The sequence below is a fragment of the Camelus bactrianus genome, chromosome 9 (genome assembly GCF_048773025.1).
Source record: "Camelus bactrianus isolate YW-2024 breed Bactrian camel chromosome 9, ASM4877302v1, whole genome shotgun sequence".
NCBI lineage: Eukaryota > Metazoa > Chordata > Mammalia > Artiodactyla > Camelidae > Camelus > Camelus bactrianus.
The window spans coordinates 45,109,618-45,133,145 of NC_133547.1; the positions used below are offsets into that span (position 1 = coordinate 45,109,618).

A 23,528-nucleotide genomic window follows, 5' to 3' on the forward strand; every position below is an offset into this window, starting at 1 on the left:
TTTCCTCCAGGCTGAGCTCAGATAAAGGTTAATTTAGACCTTTAAAGCCTCATCACACTGTCCACTAAGAATATCCACCAGTCTATTTATACGCCTGATTGTCCAGCTTGTCCTGTATAAATTTTTAGATTGCTGGAACATTAGCATTTTCCTCTAAATAAATTTACTGGAAATTCTCCCAATTCAACTTTTCATCAAGACAGTGGGAAGGGAGAAGACTAGGGAATCAAGAGGCTACTGGATAGAACTCATTCACTTGCTTTGGATGAGGGAAAGAGTTGAACATACTTTGTTCCTCTGCTCAAGGGAAAAAAATGGTTTCTTAATTTGTCTCCAGGGAAAGAGCTACCCCAGACTTTCTTACAATAATTCATTATCAGATATACCCATAATCTTTAATGTAATAAATATGTTGTTTACATTGACACACACACATCAGTAGAAACATACTAACTGATAAAAGACCAGAAGCTTTTAAACAATAATAATTCATTATCATTTTATAGTCATGAGTTCTTTCTTGTGTCTAACCTAAATCCTGTCTCCTACAATTTAAATATTTTAAAAAAGCTAGTCTAGAAAATAAAATAGAAAACAGTTGTTTGGGGAAAAAATGATACAAATTCTATTTACAAACCAAAACCAGACTCATGGACATAGGAAACAAACTATAGTTACTAAAGGGGAAAGGGCGGGGAGGGATAAATTAGGGGTTGGGGATTAACAGACACACATTACTATACATAAAATAGATACACAACCAGGACCTACTGTGTAACACAGGGAACTATATTCAATTTCTTGTAATAATATATAGTGGAAAAGAATCTGAAAAGAAAATATATATGTATGTATATGTGTAACTGAATCACTTTGCTGTGTGCCTGAAACTAACATTGTAAATCAACTACACTTCAATAAATTTTTTTTAAAAAAGAAATAAATGTCTATGAGAGATATTCTATAGCAAAATAATTCAAAACTTTCATCTAAATATCATTCATGGAAAGGTAGTAACTAGTATATGTAATTCAACTTTAAGATAACGGGGAAAAAAAGAAAACACATGTTTGAAATAGTCTAAGATAATGAAATTTCATGTACCTAAAGGTATTTATTGGATGACCACTGATCTTTTTTATCCTGTGTTTACTACTCCAAATCCAATTAACCTTTCTTCAAAGGTCTTGTTTTATAACCCCCTGCTATCTTTCAACAGCCATTCTTCACTGGTGATGCAGAAAAAGTGAAATGGGCAGTGCAGGTGTAGGAGTGTTTGGAAACCAGAGGAGTTACCTATATTCTCTCTCCTGTGGATTAGAGGTACAAGCATCTTAAAGGGCACTTGTGTTTAAACATGACATATTGACACACGAGATTACAACTTGTATTGGGTAGTCACTTAACCATACCTCATCTGAATCCTCCCTCTCATCCTTGGTGACAATGCCCAGCTGGGGTTTAGTCTTAAATTTAGAAACCACTGGGTGGAGTCACTACTATTAATGATATCCTTTGCTGGCTGCTTCAGCCAAGAGGGAAGGAAATCGTAGGTGATGGAGGAAGACATTTGATCTCCCTCAGAGAGATCACCGTAGCACTGAGATAGAGAAGCTAGTTTTCAACCTGCTCTAGGAGCTGGAAATAAAGATTTGACTCTTTAGTGTCCAGTTCTCCAGGAAGAAACCCTCTTCCTTGTATCCTGCCTGATACGACGATATATTAAGGGATGAATGTGAAATCATTCTATTCAGGCTGATATTTACTTTTGTGAAACTCTTCCCCGACTCAGGATTAAGGTATGCAGGATCATTTTATATTTATTTAAAAATAGTCCAGTCATCATGCAAGAAAAAAATGACTGGTTTTTCCCTTTTTTTTTTTTTTTTTTGGCAAGACACATTTGTTTCTTTGTGATATATTTCCAAAAAATCACACTTACCCAGTTTCTTGGCAAGTTTGGCTTCTTTCTTGGCATCCACCAACACAAAGCCTATATCTTTATGTTCCAGAACCTGGGCCACAAGCTGGGAAAGACAAGGGTAGAAGAGTGAGTGAGTCAAGGGCAGAAAGATGGTAGCAAATACCAGGGATGTTATTTTGGTATGTTGACAAGAAGACCTTCCTCCATACTTCCTGTTACTCTGTGACCAACTCAAGCAGCAGTGTTGGGATTCTATGCTTATCCCCTCAAGAGAAGGATGATTCAGCAGAATTCTGAGAACCAAAGAGAGAAAATGTGAGGACCAGACTAAAGCATAAGATCTGAAAGACTCCATCCATTGTCACACACCCTTCTCTGTCCTCACGGTAGGTAAAATTTGAATTGGGAGAGAGGAGAATCAGAAAGGAAGCAAAGAGTACTCAGATACCCACAGATAGCTAACAAGGGGCCTGGAGCCCATCCTCAGCCACCAAACGAACCTGGAGTCTGGTGAGCATTGACACAAGGGATGCTAGAGAGGCTGAGGGACCTTAGAATAAAGGAGACCTGTGCTCCCAAGACCCAAGCAGACACCTCAAGTCCCTTCACCCACTGGACTTGAGGAGTAGGAAGGTCTGTCGGGTGTAACTGGTAAAAAGACCCGAGATGGACTCTGAAGTTTTCCTGCAGCCAATTGACAGGAAGAACTAGTGGAGTACCTGGAGTGGAACCATAGCCCCAAAGGTGAAGAGGATGCAGCAGGGTCAGGTGGACAGATGGCTGAAAGCTACTCTGGGTGGACATCAGCATAGATGCTGACACCAAGCACAAGGTTGACATTGTGTTAAGCTCCTTGAAACTTAGAATATAAGGAAGTAAGGTGACCCTCAACTGCTTGAGATCTAATTCCAGCTATATGGCTGAACTGAGGCTTAAAACAGAAATAGAGTGAAGAAGCTACCAGAGAGATCATGAAACATTTATATTGCCTTTCTTTAGTTAAAGTTTTAAAAAAAGATGATTGTAGATTAACATGTGGTTGTAAGTGATTCCTTGTACATTTTACCCAGATGTTACCCAAAGTAACATCTTGCAAAACTATAACACAGTACCACAAACTGGATATTGGCATTGCTATAGTAAAGATACAGAACATTTCCATAACCACAAGGACCCCTCATGTTGTCCTTTTAGAGTCACAGCCACTTCTTCCACCCTCGTCCCTGCCCCAGCCCTTGGCAATCACTAATCTGTTCTTCATTTCTATTATTTTTTCATTTCAAGAATGCTGTGTAAGTTGAATCATATAGTATGTAAACTTTGGGGGCTGGCTTTTTTCACTTATCATATTTCTCTGGAGATCCATCCAGGTTCTTGTGTGTATCAGTAGGTCATTCTTTTGTATTACTGAGTAGTATTTCCATGGTATGGAGGTACCACAGCTTCAATTCTTCATCCATTGAAGGACATCTGGGCTGTTTCAAGTTTGAATAAAGCCACTATAAACATTTGTGTACAGGTTTTTGTGTGAAGATTAGTCATAATTTCTCTAGGATAAATGCTCAGAAGTGCAATTTCTGGGTTCTATGGTAATTGCATGTTTAATTTTTAAAGAAATAGCTGATTGTTTTCCTGAGTGGATGTACCACTTTGCTTTCCCACCGGCAGTGTAATGATGAGTGATCTAGTTCTTCCACATCTTTGCCAGCATTTGGTGTTGCGACTATTTTTTATTTTAGCCATTCTAATAGTCGTGTGGTGCTATCTCACTATGGTTTTAATGCATTTCCCTAGTGGCTAATGATGCTGAACATTTTTTGTGTACTTATTTACCATGTGTAAGTTCTCTTCTGTGTCTTTTGTCTATTTTCCAAATGGATTGTTTTTTGATTGTTGAGTTTTGAGAGCTCTTTAAACATTAGTCCTTTGTTGGATATGTGGTTTACAAATATTTTCTCCCACCCTGTAGCTTATCTCTTCATCCTTCCAATAGGTTCTTTCACAGAACACAAAAGTTTTTAATTTTGATGAAGTCATATAAAACCATTTTTCCATTTATGGATTGTGCTTTTGGTGTTAAGTCTAAGAACACTTTGCCTAACCTTGTATCCTGAAATTTTCTTCTAATTTTTTTCCTAAAAGTTTTATTGTTTTAATTTTACATTTAAGCTAATAATCTACTTTGAGAGTTGTAGGTTTTTTGTTTGTTTTGTTTTGTTTTGTTTTTTGGGGGTAGTTTTTTGAGTCTACTTTATTTTTTTTAACATTTTTTATTGAGTTATAGTCCTATTACAATGTTGTGTCAAATTCCAGTGTAGAGCACAGTTTTTCAGTTATACATGAACATACATATATTCATTGTCACATTTTTTTTTCACTGTGAACTACCACAAGATCTTGTATATATTTCCCTGTGCTATATAGTATAATCTTGTTTATCTATTCTGCATATGCCTGTCAGTATCTACAAATTTTGAACTCCCAGTCTGTCCCTCCCCACCTCCTATTTTGTTTTTTAACCAAAGGATGTCCAACTGTTCCAGCACCATTTATTGAAAGGTCCATTTCTCCTCCACTGAGTTGATTTTACATCTTTGTCAAAGATCAGTTGACGTTATTATGTGGGTCTGTTTCTGCTTTCTTGATTCTGTCCCTCTATCAGTACCACACAGTCTTGATTATAATAGCTATATTATAAATCCTGACGGTGGATAGACTACTTCCCACACAATTCTTTTTTGAAATTGCTTTAGCTAGTCTAGTTCCTTCTATTTCCATCTGAACTTGAGAATAATCTTGTCCATTATTACAGAAAGTCTTACTAGGATTTTGATAGAAATTTTACTGAATTTTTAAATCTATTTATCAACTTGGGGAGAATTGATGTATTTACTATGTTGTCTTCCAATTCATGAATATGGTATGTCTCTTCATTTATTTAATCTTCTTTGATTTCTTTCACTGGCATTGTGTTGTTTTTAGCACACAAGTCGTGTGCAGGTTTTGTTAGATTTATACCTAAGTATTTAAATTGTTTGAGTGATTATAAATAGTATTGCATTTTATATTTTGGTGCCTGTCTGTTTATTGCCAGTATATATATATACTGGGTTTTGTATGTTTATCTTGTATCTTGCAGCCCTGCTGAACTGTTATTAATTCTGAGAGGTTTTTGGTTTTTGTAGGTTCCTTGAGATTTCCTATGTAGACAATCATGTCATCTGCAAATACAGACAGTTTATTTCTTCCTTTCCAATTTGTATGCCATTTATTTCCTTGTGTTTCCTTATTGTGCTGACAAGAACTTCCAGCACTGTATTGAAAAAGAGTGGTAAGAATGAATATCTATGCCTGTTCTTTATTTTAGGAATTTATCTATTTTTCCTTTCAATTCTATCAGTTTTTGCTTCACATATTTTGCAGTTCTGTTCTTTGGTGCATATACATTTAGGATTTCTTGTTTTCTTGGTGGATTGACAGTGGATTTATTTGGCTTTATACCTTATGCTATAAATCCCTCTATTTTTTCTTCTGTTTTCTTTTTTCATTTCTTTCTTTATTCCAGTGTCTTCCTTCATGTGTCCCAGCATCTGTGGCTTCTCTCTTGGATTTTCACTCCTGCTATTGCTTCTCTGAGGGTTTTCTTTGCCTATTCATTCTTCCCTTCTTGACTTTCTTATATGCTCCCCACTCTCTTTCTTCCTCTTTTCTTCTAATCACTCCTGTCCCTCTAAGGCTAAGGATTGGGCAGAAGCAGAGAGAGCTGCTCTGTGGAGTGCCTTTGGTAACTAGGGGTGGCGGGGAAGATAACAAATGACACCCCCACCCCTCAGGCAGTTTTTTCTTCTCTCTTGGATTTTGGCTGAGACTAGGGCAGGCTCAGGATGAAAGATATCATCATCAGTGTTTAGGTTATGACTCATCTCGAGTGTCCCTGTAATGCTTACACGGGCCTGTCTTTCTACAGTCACTTGGCTTTCATTTACTGAATTTAGTTTATTAGACAAGGTCATTTTTGAGTGTTTTCTGGTTTTCAGGGTAAGCCACTGTGTCCTATTTAGTGCTATCAAAACGTTAACTTAAATGCTCCCTTTCTGTCACTAAAAATTAATGATGATGAGACCTGATGGCTTTGTGATATTAGTAAGTTTCCCTGCTCCTGCAGCATGAGCCTCTAAGCATGGTTCTTAAACTTCAGTGCGCATAAGACTCACCTGGAACACTGGTTAAAATGGGACCTCCCAGACCTCAGCACCGGAAAGCAGAGAATAGAGCTGGGGTGGAGCTCAGGAATGCACATTTTCATAAACCACACTACCACACCCTGTGTTTCTGACGCAGTAGATCCTGTACCACATTCTGGAAGACTGCTATAAATGTGGCAAAATGTTTTCCAACTGTGACCTGTGGGCCCATGTTCAGCCCTGTTGGCCCCTCTACCTTACATGTAGGAGAGAAATATTAAGAGAAATAATAATAACAGTAAGAATATTAGAGATTCACTCTGAGAATTAAACAGAGAATTTAACTCTGACCTCTCCTGGGCTTACACCACCACATTTTATGGGTTTTTAGATAAACACAAATGTGTGCCTCTCGTAGGCTTGTAAAGCATGATTTTCTTGTTACCTTATTGATATTTATATGTGACATTTGAAGATACGTGAGTGGAAGGTGCTATCTCAGACAAACTCAGTGCTGTTTTTCTGGTTTTCAGTTTAAGCACAGCCATTGCTGTTCTCGACACGGATGGAGAGACAGAGCTGGCAGTCACTGATGGGCCCGGCACTGGTGCTAGCTGAGACCTGCCCACCTCCTCCTTGGCATCCTTACACACAATCCCTGCAGCATCACTCTCACCTCCCGCCCTGCTTAGGCCCAAAGCCGGCCCACTTGAGCTCTGTCATCACTTCCATCTGCCCTAGCAAGCACCCTTCTTGAGCCTAAGCCAAGGGTGGCCAGGACTGGCAGCCACCCAAGAGGGAGCAGTGAGACTGGGTTGGCGGAGAAGGGCTGCGGTAAAAGACCAGGGCCTTCTGGGCTGACTCCTAACCCGACCCGCTCCCCCCAGGACCAGGAGCCCCTGCTGGGCTGTAGGGTAGAACTGACATGGTCTGCCTCCCCTGCTTGACTTGATCTTACCTCCATCTTTGCTCTGGTCCTAGATTTCATATTTTCCTTTCTCCAGTCTCCCGCACCCCAGTCTCACCATGCCCTCTCAGGTTGCTGCCAGCCTGGCGTTGGCTGCAAAGCCCAGCTCTGGACTCATCCTTCACTCCAGGCTCCTCTCTGTGATTCCAATAGCCCACTGCAGGGACACAGCACTCTGACACTTATTTTGCATTAGAGTTCCTTGTTGTGCATATTTCCTCCCTAAACAGAAGGAGCCCATTTTGTTCTTCTTTTGTGTCTTACATAGTTCCTTAGAGACACTTGGCATAATTTGGATGAATGGATGAACTGGCCCAAGAACTTAAGTTTACAAGACTTTTAAGCCAAATGAGGAAGAGGCAATTGTCACCAATTACAGTGATTAAAATTTCCAAATATGAGGAGGAGAATAGATAGCATCAATGTTTCTCCTAAATTCCCAGAAAACCTGAATACTCTTTTCAGATTAGATTACAGTTTTCTCCCATTAACTTATAATTGTTCCCCTGTGGTTTTGTTTGCTTGTTTGTTTGGTTGGCTGTTTACTTCTTAGATGGTCCATCCTAGAGAATGGGGTTGTCTCGTATCGGTTGGTACGTGCAGCCCCGAGCACTGGGGCAGTGCTCATTCTTTCCAGAAACATCAGGGTTTGCTTTGACCATTGCCGATTATTTTTGAGGATAAGAATAACTTTATATTAAAAAGTTATATTAAATAATATGCATAACTCTATAGCAAAAGAGTGGATATTCACAGTATGTTCTTTCTCTCTCTTTTTAAATATTGCATTACATAGGTATTTATTGTACCATTGTTACTTCTGTAATGATGAAGTCGAAATAGATCTCTCTAAATGAATGAATGACCCAGGGACAGTATATCCTAGTGGTTAAGAGTACATGGCTTGGCATCAGACACCTGGGTTCCTGACTTGGCCATAAGTGCTGTGACTCTGCTGTAAAACATGGACAATATCGATATCTATTTGTAAGGCTGTTTTGATGCAGATTAAATGAGATCATGTGTGTAAAGTTCTTGACCCAGTTTTTGGCATGGAGTAAGTGCTTAATGAATGGTATATTTTCTTCCTACTATTATGACAGCCGGATAGGGTTTCAAACCTGGTAGCCATTCAAAAATACCGAAGCTGGGTGAGGGAGGGTAGAGCTCAGTGGTAGAGTGCATGCTTAGCATGCATGAGGTCCTAGGTTCAATCCCCATACCTCCATCAAAAAAAAAAATCAACAAATAAACATAATTATCTCCCTCCTCCAAAAATAAAATAAATGAAATGATTAAAAAAAAGAAAGAAAGAAAAAGAAAGCCTAGTGTATTAGAATGGAAAGATAACAAAAACTACTAAATGAGGACCTGCTATGATTAAGGACCCACACTAAACAAAAGTGTAAGGAACATTCAGGAATATTCCAGAACATTCCAGAGTCAAGGACCTTGTGATTTCATTAGGGAAGAAGCTAATGAAATATTAGCTGATAAGTGCTAAAGGACTAGGACAGAAAAAAGGGCTTTGGAGACATAGAAAGAGACCTCATGGGCAGGGAGATCAAATCACACAGAGCTTAGAAGGCTACAGTATGGTGTGTGGGTTTAACCTCCATGCACTCAGGATGAAATCCCAAATCCCTAACTCCGCCAACAAGGCCTTGCACTGTTTGGCCCCCTGCCTCTCCAACCTTATCTGGGGCCACTCTGTCTCCCAAGCCCTAGGCCAAGGCACTGGCTGGGCTGCAGCTGCCTGTGGGGACGCCTTGTCCCAGTCATGCAAAGACACTCCACACATCCTGCTTCTGTGCATGCCCTTCCCTCTCTCCAGAAGATCCTTCCTTCCATCCTTTGCCAACTCCTATTTATCCTTGAGGTCTACACATAAATGTCAGTTGCTCAAAGGCATTTAGACTGACTCCCAGTCTAAACTGGGTGCCCTTTTCACACTTGTCCATGGTGCCCTGGGCTCCTCCTTCACAAGCCTCTCTTGTGAACTGACACGATCATGTGTCTATCAACTCTCCACGCATGAGCCTGTAAGCTCCATGCCCATGTCTGGTTTTCTCCACATGCTATCTCCAGCACCCAGTATGGTACTTGAGCAGAAGAGAACTCAAAAAAAAAAAAAAAATTGTTGATTAAATGAATGAATGGAAGAAAGAGGGGAAGTCAGCTAGACCTTGAAAGAGGAGGAGTGTCTGGTAGGCAGAGGAGAGCAGCAAGGATGTCCCAGGAATTAAAAAATGGCAGAAATAAGAGAAGGTTTGGAGGGACAAACACACAGCGTGAGTGGACAAGAACAGACAGGCATACCTGAGCAGAGGGCTTACCTGGGGGAGCTGAAAGGAAGAGTGTGTTTAAGGCATATTAGCAAATGAGCGTGAGGGACTTTGAATATTAGGACTAGCAGTTCCAATATGGGAGACATACTAGTAGCAGAACAATATGGCTAATTTGAGCCTGGGGATGGTTGATCTGAGGGCATCAACCAGACAGATAGGAAGGAGAGTGGGAGGAAAGGGGACCAGTTGGGAGGCTGATGCTAGAGTCTGAGTGGGAGATGACTGGTCTCCAACTAAGGCGGTAGATAAAGTAATCTGTGAAGTGATGTTATAGGTGGAGCATCAGTCAGCCCCGGAAACAGTTTCATGACTTTGGAGAGAGAAGCGGAGGAACTAAGGAGAGGATGGGGCAAGATGATTCCAGGGTCTCCAGCCAGAGAACAGATGGAGGACACACAGACATGTCAGGAGGGCATGTCAGAACCAGGAGCAAGCTTCTCAGCTTGGATTTGGATGCCACGAGTTCACGGCAATGGAAATCCAGCCAAGAGCTGGAGTTGCCAACCGGGAGCCGGGGGTGGAGGTCCCGGAGGAGCCGTGCAAGTGAGAAGTGAAGGCATGAGGATGGTGGACAGGAAAACCACGGGGTCAAGGACCCTGCCTTGTAGGAGGCAGGAAAGGACTGTGGGAGAGGTAGGAGGACAAGGAAGATACTGTCGTGACTCCAAATTCATGAGAGGGGAGAAGCTTGAGAACAAGCAGGTGGTCGGATCAGACGCCACAGGGAGTCATGGAGGTGGGACCACCATGAAGTCTCTCCTTTCAGGATGGTAAGTCACGGGTGACCTTTAGCGAGGAGCTGGGACAGAAGCCAAAGCACTGGGAGTGAGGCTGTTGAGTGGGTGGCAAGGACACGTTAGAGCAGGTGTGGGATCACTTGGCCAAGAAGTTTGCCATGAAAGGAGGGGGAAACTAACCCAGCACCAGGGGACATGCTCCCTGGGCTGCGTGACTGTCCCCTGGGCCTCAGAGGACCGCACAGGCTAGACGCCAGGCCCTATCTGTCTATGTCCCTCCAAGTCCAGTCCCTCTGTAGGACATCTCAGCCCTAATCCAGGGACAGACAGGAAGAAAGCAACATTTTTTTTTTTTGCATTTTATTCAAAGTTTTCTTTAATCCATGCAAATAGAACCCTCCATTCACACAGACAGAGAAGCAGTAGATGTAGGCAGTCAGGTAAATCATAACACTTTGAAACAGTCCATTGAGTTGGAATATTTTGATTTTCATGGAATCTTTTGGCACTAAAATGCTCTCAAAGGCAAACTGTTGTGAAAATCTGGAGGAGAAAGACCTATGTGCTTCATGGTCAGAGGACGGTGGGGAGGGTGTGGGTAGCAGAGACCAGGGAATGCTTACTTATGGAAGGGAGCTGAGGGGGTGGTCACTTTCTGCAGGGTCAAAAATCTGAAAAGAGTTGAGGGCTGAGGAGCCTGGGGAAAAATGTGACAGATCTTTGCTCCAAGTACATGTCCCTCAGGCCAGTCATTAAAAATACCCTGGCTGCAATCCTGCTCTTCCCATGTAAGCCAAGAGCCAAATGGCTCTTTTCACCCACTGTCCCTGATACCATCTGGCCACATGTCAAGCAATTCAACTACTGTGCGTGTCCCCCCCCGAGGCCGGAGGGCTGACGTTCCTCTCCGGTAATCTCCTGTCACCTTCCACCGCCCTCAGATGAGGCCTGGGCTATGTATAGCTGGGGGGCTGGCACGTGATGTGTCCCTGCAGGAGGCAGGCAAGGGAGGGGGACAGCTATTTTATGAGATTCAAGTGAACGTTGGGGCCTCTCGGGGCTGGATTGGGTGGCCTCTGAAAGAGCCTTGGGGGGAAGGGGGGCTGTCAGCTGTTCTTATTGGCAATTTTGGGCTATCACCTTCGTCAAAGCCAAGGAAGAGATCCCAAGGCCAACGCTGGCTTCTTTCCACTCCACCATATTGAGAAGCAGTACAACAACAACAAAAACTAGCATCTGATGGATGTTTGTGATGCTGCCCCAGCACTCTACATGAATCATCTTATTGAATCTTCACAAAACCTACATGAAGTAGAAGTTTGAGATGAGGAAATAGAGGCACAGAGAGGTTAACCAACTTGCCCAGGGCCACACAGCGCTTAAGAGACACAGCTGGGATTCCAACCCTGACACTCTGGCTCCAGGGCCCAAGCTCTCATCCATTACATTCCATCCACTTTGCCTGGGCCTCAGAAGGACCTGGGCCTGAATCCTGGCTCTGCTACAGCTATGAGACTCTGTGCAAGTCACATCTTCTCTGATCTCTTTTTTCTAATCTGAGAAAATGAGACCTAATTCTTGCAGGAGTAACATATACACAAGCACTTATGAATATCTGTTCCCTATAAATTCACCACAGGGCAACTCCATTACAATGAGTCAAAGGTTCTTGAACTTGAGCCTGTGTCAGCATGACCTGGAGGGAAGCCTTGTAAAAGACAGATTGCTAGGCCCACACCAGAATTCCTGACTCAATAGGTGTGGAAGGGGACCCAAGAATTCGCACATCTTAACTATCAGAGAGACGTAAATCAAAACTACAATGAGGTATCACCTCACATCAGTCAGAATGATCATCATCAAAAAGTCCACAAATGATAAGTGCTGGAGAGGCTGCGGAGAAAGGGGAACCTTCCTACACTGTTGGTGGGAATGTAGTTTGGTGCAGCCATTATGGAAAACAATATGGACATTCCTCAAAAGACTAAAAATAGACTTATCATATGATCCAGCAATTCCACTCCTGGGCATATATCTGGAGGGAACTCTAATTCAAAAAGATACATGCACCCCGATGTTCATAGCAGTACTGTATACAATAGCCAAGACATGGAAGCAGATGACTGGATAAAGAAGTTGTGGTATATGTATACAATGGAATACTACTTAGTTATAAAAAAGGATAAAATAATGCCATTTACAGCAACGTGGATGGACCTGGAGATTGTCATACTAAATAAGGTAAGTCAGACAGAGAAAGAGAAATACAATATGATATCACTCATATGTGGAATCTAAAAAAATGACACAAATGAACTTATTTACAAAACAGAAAGAGACTCATAGACGTAGAAAACATAATAGTGGTTACCAGGGGAAAAAAAGGGGTGGGAGGGATAAATTAGGAGTTTGAGATTTGCAGATACTATCTACTATATATAAAACAGATGAAAAACAAGGTCCTACTGTACAGCACAGGGAACTTTATTCAGCATCTTGTAATAGCCTATAATAAAAAAGAATATGAAAAGGAATATATATGTATATAACTAAATCACTATGTTGTACACCAGAAATTAACACAACATTGTAAACTGACTATACTTCAGTAAACAAAAGAATTTGCATATCTGACAAGGTCCCAGGTCTCCAGTTGAGGACCACGGCTCTACAACCATCTCTGACATGGGCACAACCTCCTTGGGTAGCATTTTGTGATGTCCAAAATGACTGAGGGAGGGAGGCTGTTCCTGGAGGCTAGATTTTTACTTCATACTAAACATACTGTTGCGATGGGATTTTTGAAAAATGGATTGGACTGACATGGAGCTAGGCCATGCCCTTTTCTAATTTTTCTCAGCTGAGTTCTGTCCCCGAAAGCCTGTGAAAATGCAGCCTGGCAGCCCAAATGCCAAGGCCGTCTGGTCACCCCCTCCCTGCCCTCCCTGGGAAGAGGTGTCCCACACAGTATCTACTACATTCCTGGAGCCAGGGAGAGACTGTCCCTTTCCTAACTAACCCTCCCATAGGCTGGTGCCCCTCATTAAAAGAAAAATAAAACACAGAGGACACGTGGGAGGGCTGCAGCTGATGGAGAGCGCTTCTAAATGTAAAGTAACAGCTAAAATAATAATGTAAATAAGGGCTCTTTGCCATGTCTCCCCCATGGCTCACATTAAAAAGCAGATGAGAAACCTGCTACTGCTTGGCTGAACTTTCTGAAGTGTCTGACTAGTGTTTATTTGGCTTACATCTGCTAATGACAACAAATACCATGGGAAACTAACCCAAGAGTCGGCGTTTTCAACGTGCTTTCACATACACAATAAGTGTGAGAACTGTCCTTTCCTGAGCACAATGGGGACCCCTCACTCTACACACGCCCCTCTTTTCTCTTCAGAGGAACCCTGGGACCAGGGGACTGTGGTTTCTGTTTTACAAGGAAGGCGCTTGGCCTTGAGATGCTCAGTGACCTGCCTGCGGTCTGGAGAGCCAAGGACTCAGACCCACGGAGTCTCACTCCTAAGTGTGCGCCTCTCACCTGGCCAGGCCAGAGTGCGGGCTGCTGTTTCTGGGCTGTGTTCACTTTTTCTTTGGGGTTTGGGGAATGCTCTCAGGTTCTCCATAAGTAAGCCGGGTATGTGTGGCCAGGCTAAGGAAAGGCTGGGGGATGCGGAGCCATGGTGGGGTAAGGTGGAGGCAGTCTATGGAAGAGGGAACCCAGAGGCTCCGTGGTGTAGACTCAGGACTCTGTGGGGACTGGCTTTCTTGGTGGAACAAGTCCTTTCAGATGTTCAGCTGAGCTGACCATGATACAAAAATACTCCACACCAACTGGGGACTCTCCACGGCAGGGGAGCAGAGCTGCGGCCTTTAAAGAAACATCTGGTGAGTCTGAAGCAGATTCTGTGTTTATTTTACTGCTCAGAACTGCAGTAGTCCTAATCACGGTTTTACTGTGGTGGCTTTCGTGGTCTCGCACGTCTCCATTCAAACATTCCTAACTCTGGGAGGAGGTCTATCTCAGGGATACGATGGCCTGACATCCTGTTCAGGCTCGAATATTATTGAGGGCTTTTGGGGTGGGAGTCGTGAGAGAGGAAGGTTCCAGTGGTCTAAAACCTCCAAATCAACGGTGTCTGTGCCATTTTGTAAAATCTCCATTTCCCCTTTAATTCTGTCTGTGGAAGAAAGAATCTGACTATAATCAACCAATCCATGCTCTTTCCATCATCTCACCACAGGCTCTAGCCGTGTTATCGTGAAGTGCACAGCAAACTTGCATCAAATATTTCCGTGGTACTTGGGCTCCGAGGAGAAGGGCAACTTAAGAGTGAGCCTGGGTGTCCATCTTCTGAGAGTGCTAGCTCTGCGTGAGGGGTGATGCTCGAAGCCAAACCAAAATAAGCCTGACCTCATCTGAGTTTTCTGAGTGCAGCAGGTGCAAGTTTGGAGAATGCCATCTTTGGGCAGCCGACAGTTGGAAGAAATACCTGAATCCTGTGTGTGTTGCTATTCTCTGCCCAGTGTTCCCACATCATTCCATCTGTAGATTCACTTAACTCCAGAAACTTCATTTTGTCTTCCTCTCTTGGGCTTTGGAAATGCAACCACTGGGACATCTGCCAGTGCTAAATAGGTTTGAAGGCAGTGTCAGACTTTTAGAGCCCAGAGGTTTCTGCCCATGCTGTGTATGTATTTTGGACTGAGAGTCCCATGGTTTAAAAAATGTATCTTTTACCCATTTTTCAGTGGCATTAAGCAAAGACAAACAGTTCCCTGAATCTGAAAGATTCAGTTTGAGTTTTTACATTTCCATTTGATTCTTGTTTAAAAGTTTTTAATTTAATTTTAAAAAGATATCCAGGAGAAAAAGATTTCCAATATAGGCAATGCATCTGTAATTCCTTGCCTTTTTCTTTCTTTTTTTCCTACTTTTTTCCTGGCCTTTTTCTCTTCTCTCCATCCATCCCCCCATCCACCCACCCAACAAACATTCATTAAATACCAAGTAGGTGCTAAGCATTAGTCCCTTTACTCACATTGGTCACTTCGGTTCAACACATAGTCCAGCTGTGAAATGTAACATTGCTCAAGTGTGGGTGAAAATCCAGAATGCAAATTAGAGACACTTGTGCTTCTGTAAACTGGCACTGCTTTCAAATGCTAAGCAATCCCATTCAGCTGTTTCCGGGTGTAGTGGAAGGAGCATGATGTTTGGAACCAAATAGATGTGAGTTCAAATCCTGCTTCGTGCTGTGCTGTTTTATAGTTTTGTGACTGTGGGCAATTTCCATTCAATGCTATGGGGTTCATTTCTTTATATATAATGTGAGAATATGTTGTAAGAATTCAACAAAATGACGTATGCAAAGCACCCATGTTGGACATGTTTTATGGTAAGTTCATAATAAGTGCTATTTCCCTACTCCTCCCTCTTCTGTTCGTTCAACATTCATTCAGCAAACATTGTTGAGAGCCCAGTATGATCGGACACTGATCTAGGTGCTGGCGTACAGCAAAGAAGAGAATAAAGTCTTTGTCTCTGTGGGTTTTACACTCTATAGCAGTGTTGGACAATTTGCACTACGTCAGCCAAGTGCTATGGAGAAAAATAAAGTAGGGTACAGGAATACGGGAATGCTCGGAGAGCGACTTATATAGGTGGTCAGGAAGATAACTTCTTTCTTAAGGTGACACTTAAACACAGACCTAAAGGAAGTGAGTTCTTACCATCAAAAAAAAAGAACATCTCCTTAGTTACCAGGGACCGTGTCATCTGCATTTTCTAAGCAAGCAGTGCATGAATATTTGATGAATAAATGAAAGAGCGAATATTTCTATTTGGGTGCTCACAAGACTTATTTCTACCTTATAGAGCAACTCGCCAGTTTACTCAAAGAAGCTTTCCCGTAATTTCCCATTAAACATGCTAACATCTTCATATTTGATCCTGGGCAATTTGATCCAGGGTTCTCAGACTTGTCATGTCTTTTGGAGAAAAGGGCAACGTGACATGGCACCTACGTAGATTCTTTTCCTTTCTTTCTGAAGGTAAATCCTGGACCCTGACCCAAGATTACTTAGAAAGGTACCTCGTGATCTGGCCTTACAAACCCCTGTAATTCCACCGGAAACCTCTCCTATAGGGGAAGGCTTCCCACAGTCCCAGACCTTGCCCTTCTAAAGGGGTCCAAAGTACTAGTCACTGACTGTGTGAGTAAGGGGGCAGTGGGGGAGGACAGAGTGTAACTGAGCAGGACCCTAGGGGGCCTCCCTGGGACAGACCCCTCCCTCATATCCTCTGCTGGAGCTGCTCTCTGAAGGACTCAGATAATAGTATGTCATGCATATTTCCTGAGTTTTTCAGATGCTAAAAACCACCACCAAATGGGAGAAATTAACTACTTGATGACCATGAGCACGTAGCTCTAGACCTACTGGCGCCTAAGGATTGATCACCATCAACCAATCAGAACTGTGCACAGCCGATCACACACCTTGGGCTGCCCCACCCTTACCTGGCCTTTAAATATGCTCAGCTGAAACCCTTCAGGGAGTTCAGGGGTTTTGTGGGCACAAGCCATCCATTCTCCTTGCTCGGCCCTGCACTAAAACTTTCTCTGCCCCAAACTCTGGCATTTCGGTTTGTTTGGCCTCACTGTGGGTCAGGCGCATGAACTTGAGTTCGGTAACAGAAGGCCTGGCTGAGTCCCAGCACAGACCTGAATCCCTGCAGTCCCCAAACCAACTTAACATCTCAGCAGCTCTCCAAATCAGAGGAATGCTGGCGTGTTCATTGTCTTTCAGGGGAGTCAACAGACCAAAGGTCAAGCAGGTGCAACATGATCCTGGTCATCTGGAAAATTTCCCAACCCAATAGATCAGTACAGTGCTTTGTAAACTTTAACGTGCTTGTGAAGGGATCCTGTTTAAATGCAACAAGTACCCAAGTGATATCTTTGCCATTGGTGTGGTCTGGGGTCCACACTTTGAGCATCAGGCCTCAAGTGGTCCACAAACTTGGCTGCACTTTAGAGCTTTTAAAAGCTGTAGCACTTAGGTGTTATCTCTTACCCCATCATCAATTAAATCAGTGTCTGGGGGGGATCAGACCCAGGCATAGGGACTTTTAAAAACTCCTTAGGTGATTCCAACGTGCACCCAAGTTTGAGAACTATCGCAATTGGCCAAGAACATGGGCTATATTTCAAGTTGCAGGTGAAGGGGATTAATATTTGATAAGCACCATATAGATATTTTAGGCATTCAATGAACATTCCAGATAGATTAATTTCCAAAGTAGCAATCAACTTAAATTACACCTAATACTTGTATAGCTTCTTATAATCTCACGAGAATTTTTTATTCACCTTTCATTTAATTCTCTGAATTCACTGAGGTAGAAAGCACATGGTTGATTTTTTAAGACGAGTAAAATGGAATGCATTATCTGTGACTTGCCCAGGATCAGTCAGCAGAAGAGAAGTTCAGTCACTATGACCCCCGGCTGTCTGCTTTCCCCAAGTACCCCGCCTCATCTGGAGTTGGATGCACAGGGATGGCCGTGTACAAGTCATGTCAAGGACACTGGGCACATGGAGAGTGAGGGGGCTGCAGTCACCCTACCAAAGATATTTTCCCTGACCTACAGATGGATTAGGAGACAGACCTGGACAGAGAATGCAGCTCAGCCTGTTGGGGTCCTGGCAGACTGAGAACTGTGGCACCAAGATGCTCACCAAACAGCAGCAGAATCCAGAGGCCCACACTGCACAGGGTTCAGGTTCCACCACAGATGATGGATCTAGCCCTCCCTCCCACCCCCCAATGGAGCCTGATGGTTGATCTGTGCTGGAATCACTACCTAAAAATTATTGGGAAATGACCTTCTAACCAGCATTGGAAAATCAGTCAGAAGAATAACCCTCTCCTGCTGGCAGAGGTCATTTCCAATCATTTTTAAGTACTGATCCTGCCACTGAATACCCAGGGGTGCTCAGGGTGAGCCCTTGGGCAGGTCAAGTGTGGGAATGAGCTGAAGTCGGGCCCCTACGTGGGAAGAGAAGACAGACCCCCGCAGAGGGGACGCTCAGGAGCAGCCTAGGACCCGAGAAGCAACGGGAGCAGCTGGTCAGCCTGGAGGGCAGCTACCGGCATAACGTAGCTACTTCTGTGCCAGGACCCCAGGCTGCCTGCCCGTCCAAGGGACTAGTCCACCCTGAAGAAGTGAACCGATTCTTCCTCTTCACAATGTGGAAAGCCTTGCTCAGCTGCGTAGCTCACACCCAGTGAGGCTGCATTGCTGAGGGGCTCAGAGCAGTCTAGATGGATCTCAAGATGCTTTTGAGCTCTCACTTTCACTCATTCATTCAACAAGCATTTACAGAGCATCTGGATAGAACTATGTACAGAGCGCCCGCCCTCCAGAGCTAGACCCCGGCCGAACAGAAAGCAAGCTTTGAGTACAGTGCCTCCCGATGCCACTTTCCTTGGCCTTGGTCCGCCCTAAGCTCTAGTGATGTGAGGTCTCCCCTTCCTCCCCTTCCCCCGCAAACCCTGCTCTCACTCAGAGCTCAGACTTGGTCAGGTGGAGGAGTAAATGAGGGCAACATCTTCAAAGACTACCTCTGCCAGAGGGGCTGGACGAGGGATAAAAGTTTCACCTAAAGGAATGAGGCTCGGTGGCCAAATTTTAGGAAAAAGCTAGTGAGGTGAGAAAATATTTCAGAGCTATCACAGTCTTAGCTCCTGTGGATCCTTCCCCGCCCTTGTTTATGTGCCCAGTAAATTCTTCTCGTTTTCACAAACCAGTTCTTCCCTGTCATGCCTTCTACATCTCTCCCTGAGGACCCCGTGCTGCCCTACTATTAGAGCGACCCCATGGCTTTGCGGCTTTTCACTTGTATTTCACTGTAATTCCCACATGAGGCCGTGGGCCCCCTGAGTGTTCACGTTCCCTGTATCCACAGCGCACCCCAAGGCCCAACCTAGGTCAGTGACAGATGTGTGACTCACTGATTGGCACTTCAAGGTCCCTAGTCAGGCAGTGACCTCCTCACCCTGTGTGTGGGGCTGTTTCTGGATGTTTCAGTGTCAGTCCTTAAAGCAACAGACAAAACATTGACCACAGTACCTTTGGATTTTCATCAGAACATGATGGCCCTCATGTGAGGAGTGATGAACTTCTAGTTTGTAAACTTCTAACCCCTAGAAATTCCCCAAGTTTTTCCCCCTGGGGCTGGCAACTCATCACTGGAGAGGGAAATCAGTTTCATAGGTTTGGGTCAGTTTCTTTTTTTAATGAACTACAACAGAATAAAATAGAAAAGAACAATAAAATAGAAGACAAGAGAATTTGTTAAGCCAAGTATTCCCCAAGTAAGTGTTGTCCTATGAGACTTGTTCCACTTGTGTATGTCTGTGTCTGTGTGCACTAGGTCACAGGGAGTTATGATAAAAAACAAACATGGGAAGTCACTTTCCTAAACTGTTTGGAGGAAAGGACCCGACTCTCCCTGCACTGTCTGCCCAGGGCGGAGGTCTCACTGCCTCGCGGATGTACCCTGGGAACTGCCTCCCCCTCCTTCTATCCTGGACAGACCCAGCCCTGGACATGGCAGAATATTTTCCTTAGTGTAGGTTTGGAGTCCAGGGAATTAAGAAGGCAACATAGGCTTTTTTGACCACGGAGAAAATTTAGAGGCTCACATCCACCCTCTCATGGGATTCCTGGAACCATTTTTGTCTTGGATCCTGAGGAGCAGCCTATATCTGACAGGTATCTCAGCGAAGGCCCACCTCCCCCTATGAAGGGAGCCCAGCCTCCTCCCTGGCTTCTAGCATGAGCAGTGTCTCCAGTACTATGTGCTTCCCAGCCCTGCTGGTATTATGGCTGCATCGTCAGGCCCAGGCCCACAGGCTGAGGACACTATTTAAGGAGACTCAAAATAATCCTGAACAGGGCATCCAACAGCTCCTTGTACATCATTGTCTCATTCGATTCCAGCAGTTACACAGTGTAGGGGCTAAGACTGGCTTCACCTGCACTAGTTGAGTGACCTTGGGCAACTTTGCCTCTCTGTGCCTCAGTTTCCCCACCGATAAAATGGGGATAGTAACTGTAACTACCCCATAGAAATATTGTAAGGAGCAAACTGTAACTGTTCAGGACCCTGTGGGGCTTTTCCAGGACAGACCCCACACCCCGTATCCTCGCTGGAGCTCCTCTCTGAAGGACTCAGATAATAGTATCTCATGCATATTTCCTGAGTTTTTCAGGTGCTATAAACCACCACCACATGGAAGGAATTATCTATTTGATGATCATGAGCACGCAGCCCCCAGACATTCTGGCGCCTAAGGATTGATCACCATCAACCATCAGAATTGTACACAGCTGATCACACACCCTGGGACGCCCTGCCTTCATCTGGCCTTTAACAGTGCTCAGCTGAAACCCTTAAGGGAGTTCAGGGGTTCTGGGGTCCATGAGCCATCCGTTCTTCTTGCTCAGCCCTGCACTAAACCTTTCTCTGCTCCAAACTCCGAAGTTTTGGTTTGTTTGGCCTCACTGTGTGTCAGGCACGCAAACCTGTCTTCAGTAACAAAACCAGCTACCACATACAAAGTGCCCAGAACTATCCCTGCACACAGTAGGCATTCAATAAATGTTAATTATTATTAATCATCTCATAAGTCTGTATGATAGTTATTATTTTTCCAGATTTAATAGGTAAGAAAATGAGGCTTAGAGAAACTAAATAACCTGCCCTATGTGTTGTGCCCAGTAGAGACAAAGCCAGAACATAAGCCCAGATCTCCTGACTCCAAGTTTTATGACCTCTTTCCCCTAATGATTTCGGAGACTGTGGGGCATCAGACTACCCCCTGTGCTGAACTCCATTTTGTATGTCTCTGCCAGGAACTCAGATCAAAGGCAGCTGAAGGGATGCTGAGCCCAGGGCAAAGTCCTTCTCAGGATTTTGCTTGGGAGTACAGAAGTCGTCTTTGGGAAAGGGTTTTTTTATCTTTTTAGCTCAAAGGTAGTTGATATACAATGTGTTAGTTTCTGGTGTACAGGATGGTGATTCAGTAATACATATATATTCTTTTTCATTATAGGTTATTACAAGTTATTGAATCTAGTTCCCTGTGCTCTACAGTAGGACCTTGTTGTTTGGGGAGATAGATTCTTGGGGGAGTTTGTGTGTGTTAATATGAGAGAATCAGAGATAGGGGTCATTCTTGCACTGGCATCTTTTTGAGTTCTCGGCTAAGTGAACAGTGATGGACTTATGTGGTAGAATCCTTATGCCTTCAATTAACTTTTCATAAAAATGTCTCTATCATTGAGTAAGGCAGTTCGAGATGGAGATGATAAAGTGAGTGAGGATTTCATGGGTTCAGTAGCAGCCGTGCTGTTTGTCCTGGCTTTTTCCAGCCTGCCATTTTCCTATATATTTAGCACAAAGACCTAATAACTGTCTCTGTTTTCTCTTTGCTTGTAACCCACAGAGGGAACTGAACTTCCACATTCAGCCCTCAGGATGGAGCCCGAGGAGAAAAATAATGCTAATCGTGATATTTTTAAATGCTTAGTTTTTTGTCTACTAGATCTGTCATGACCACACTACCATGTATAAATCCTCTGAAAAATAGGGATTTGTATGATGATCAGGAGACACAGGATTCTGCAATGCTTTTTATTTTTAGTTGTTTATTTAATGAAGGTACTGGGGATTGAACCCAGGATTTTGTACATGCTAAGCACACGCTCTACCACTGAGCTATACCCTTTCCCTGCAATGCTTTTTAAATTATCAAGGATATTTTGATGTTTTTGGGATGGTTTTCCTGGATTTCATTACAGTCAATTTTTTTTTGAGGATTAGAATCCACATGGGTTTTATATGGTAATTCAGTTCATCAAAGTATTTGATTATAGTGTATGTCAATTATTTCTCAGTAAAACTGGGGGAAAAAAGAAAGCATCTGATTAAGCTGAGCTTTCTAGTTGTATCGGTTAATAAACTGCTGTGATTCTCAAATAGTCCTTTTCACAGATTTGTGCCTGGGCTGAGCTGGGTGTGGGGACTGCTCAGGGATCTTGGTGTCTACTAGAATTCCTGGCACTCGCAGGTGCTCCTGAGTGTAAGCGATCTGAAACTGTCCAGGAGGCACTGCAGGACGGGTTCCTGGGGCCCTCACACAGGATTAGAAAAGGGGCCCCTGCTGCCAGGTTTGCAGACAGGCCGTGTAATGCAGATAAAATAACTGCCTTCAGCATCCTCCCTGAACTCACACCAAGAACTTTCTGAGAAAAAAAAATCCCCATTAATGAACGTGCAGCTAAAATCTTCCTACATTTACGCTGAGAGATATTGACTGAAACTGAGTCACGAGAGAGGGGCATCGCTTAGTGGTGTTTCCCAACTGACCCGTGAAGAGAGGCAAGGTCAAATGACTGCTCCTCCCCAGGGGACTTGCAGGAGCAAGAGGAGGGAATTGGCACCCAAACTACCCCCGAATTTCATATCAGCCAGGCTTTTTAACAATAGTTTTAGCCCTCTCTGAGAAAAACGGTCTCTGGATCTATTGCCCTTGAGAAATCAAGAGGACCACTGGATGACAGACTATACATCAGACCCAGGCAACGTGTAGCACATTCGACTGACCTGTCTTAAGGGTCTGGACCTACCCCTGTTTTTCGTACATTCCAGCTTTGCAACAAGAATGTCTTCAGACATGCCTATGACTGAAATGGGGCAAGACTTCAGGATGTATTCTCGGCACCCTCATGTCCCCGCCTCCCAAGTGCTGGCCCGCTCACGCTCACTGGACCCCACGGCCGGAGGGGCCCCCTCTTACCTCCAGCACGATTTCTTTCAGCTGGAACTGTTTCTGTGCGACTTTATCTGAAGACACGGGCTCATGGTAGTAGAGGCAGAGCAAGTCATATTTCTTCAAGACCTGCTTGAAGTTCTTCTCCGTGAGGCTGACCACGCGGTCCTTGCCGTCATAGATGGGGAAGTTCAGCCCCTCCTCTGCCCTGCAGGAGGACAGCAGGTAGACCCCCAGGATGAACAGGTGAGTTCTCTTCATCAGGGCGAAGTGTTGTTTGTCTTTCCCAGAAATACCGCGTGCAGGAAAGAGGATGGACTCTTAGAAGACGTGCTGGGAGGGGTGGGGAGCAGAGAGGCCGATTTCGTCTCTCTCCTTGGCCCTCCCCAGGCCGAGAACCCCCTCTTTGCCTTCTCGGGCTGCTAACTGTAATTGTGGGCGCAGGACGGAGTGGGTGGAGGCTCACACACATGCGTGCTTAGAACAAGAGCCAGGCTGGGCGGCCAAGCCCCAGATACCTCGCAT

General features: G+C 44.0%; 1 protein-coding gene across 1 annotated transcript in view; it reads right to left on the reverse strand.

Moving 5' to 3' along the window:
* The window catches only part of CASQ2 (calsequestrin 2), a 57,982-nt gene extending 34,488 nt beyond the window's left edge, over positions 1 to 23,494 (reverse strand). The window contains exons 1-2 of the mRNA XM_010968259.3: positions 23,031 to 23,494; positions 1,943 to 2,027 (exon numbers count right to left, since the gene is read on the reverse strand). Coding sequence (XP_010966561.1) covers positions 1,943 to 2,027; positions 23,031 to 23,264 — 319 coding nt within the window. The 5' untranslated portion in view covers positions 23,265 to 23,494. The remainder of the gene's footprint in view (positions 1 to 1,942; positions 2,028 to 23,030) is intronic.
* Positions 23,495 to 23,528: the final 34 nt, after the last annotated feature.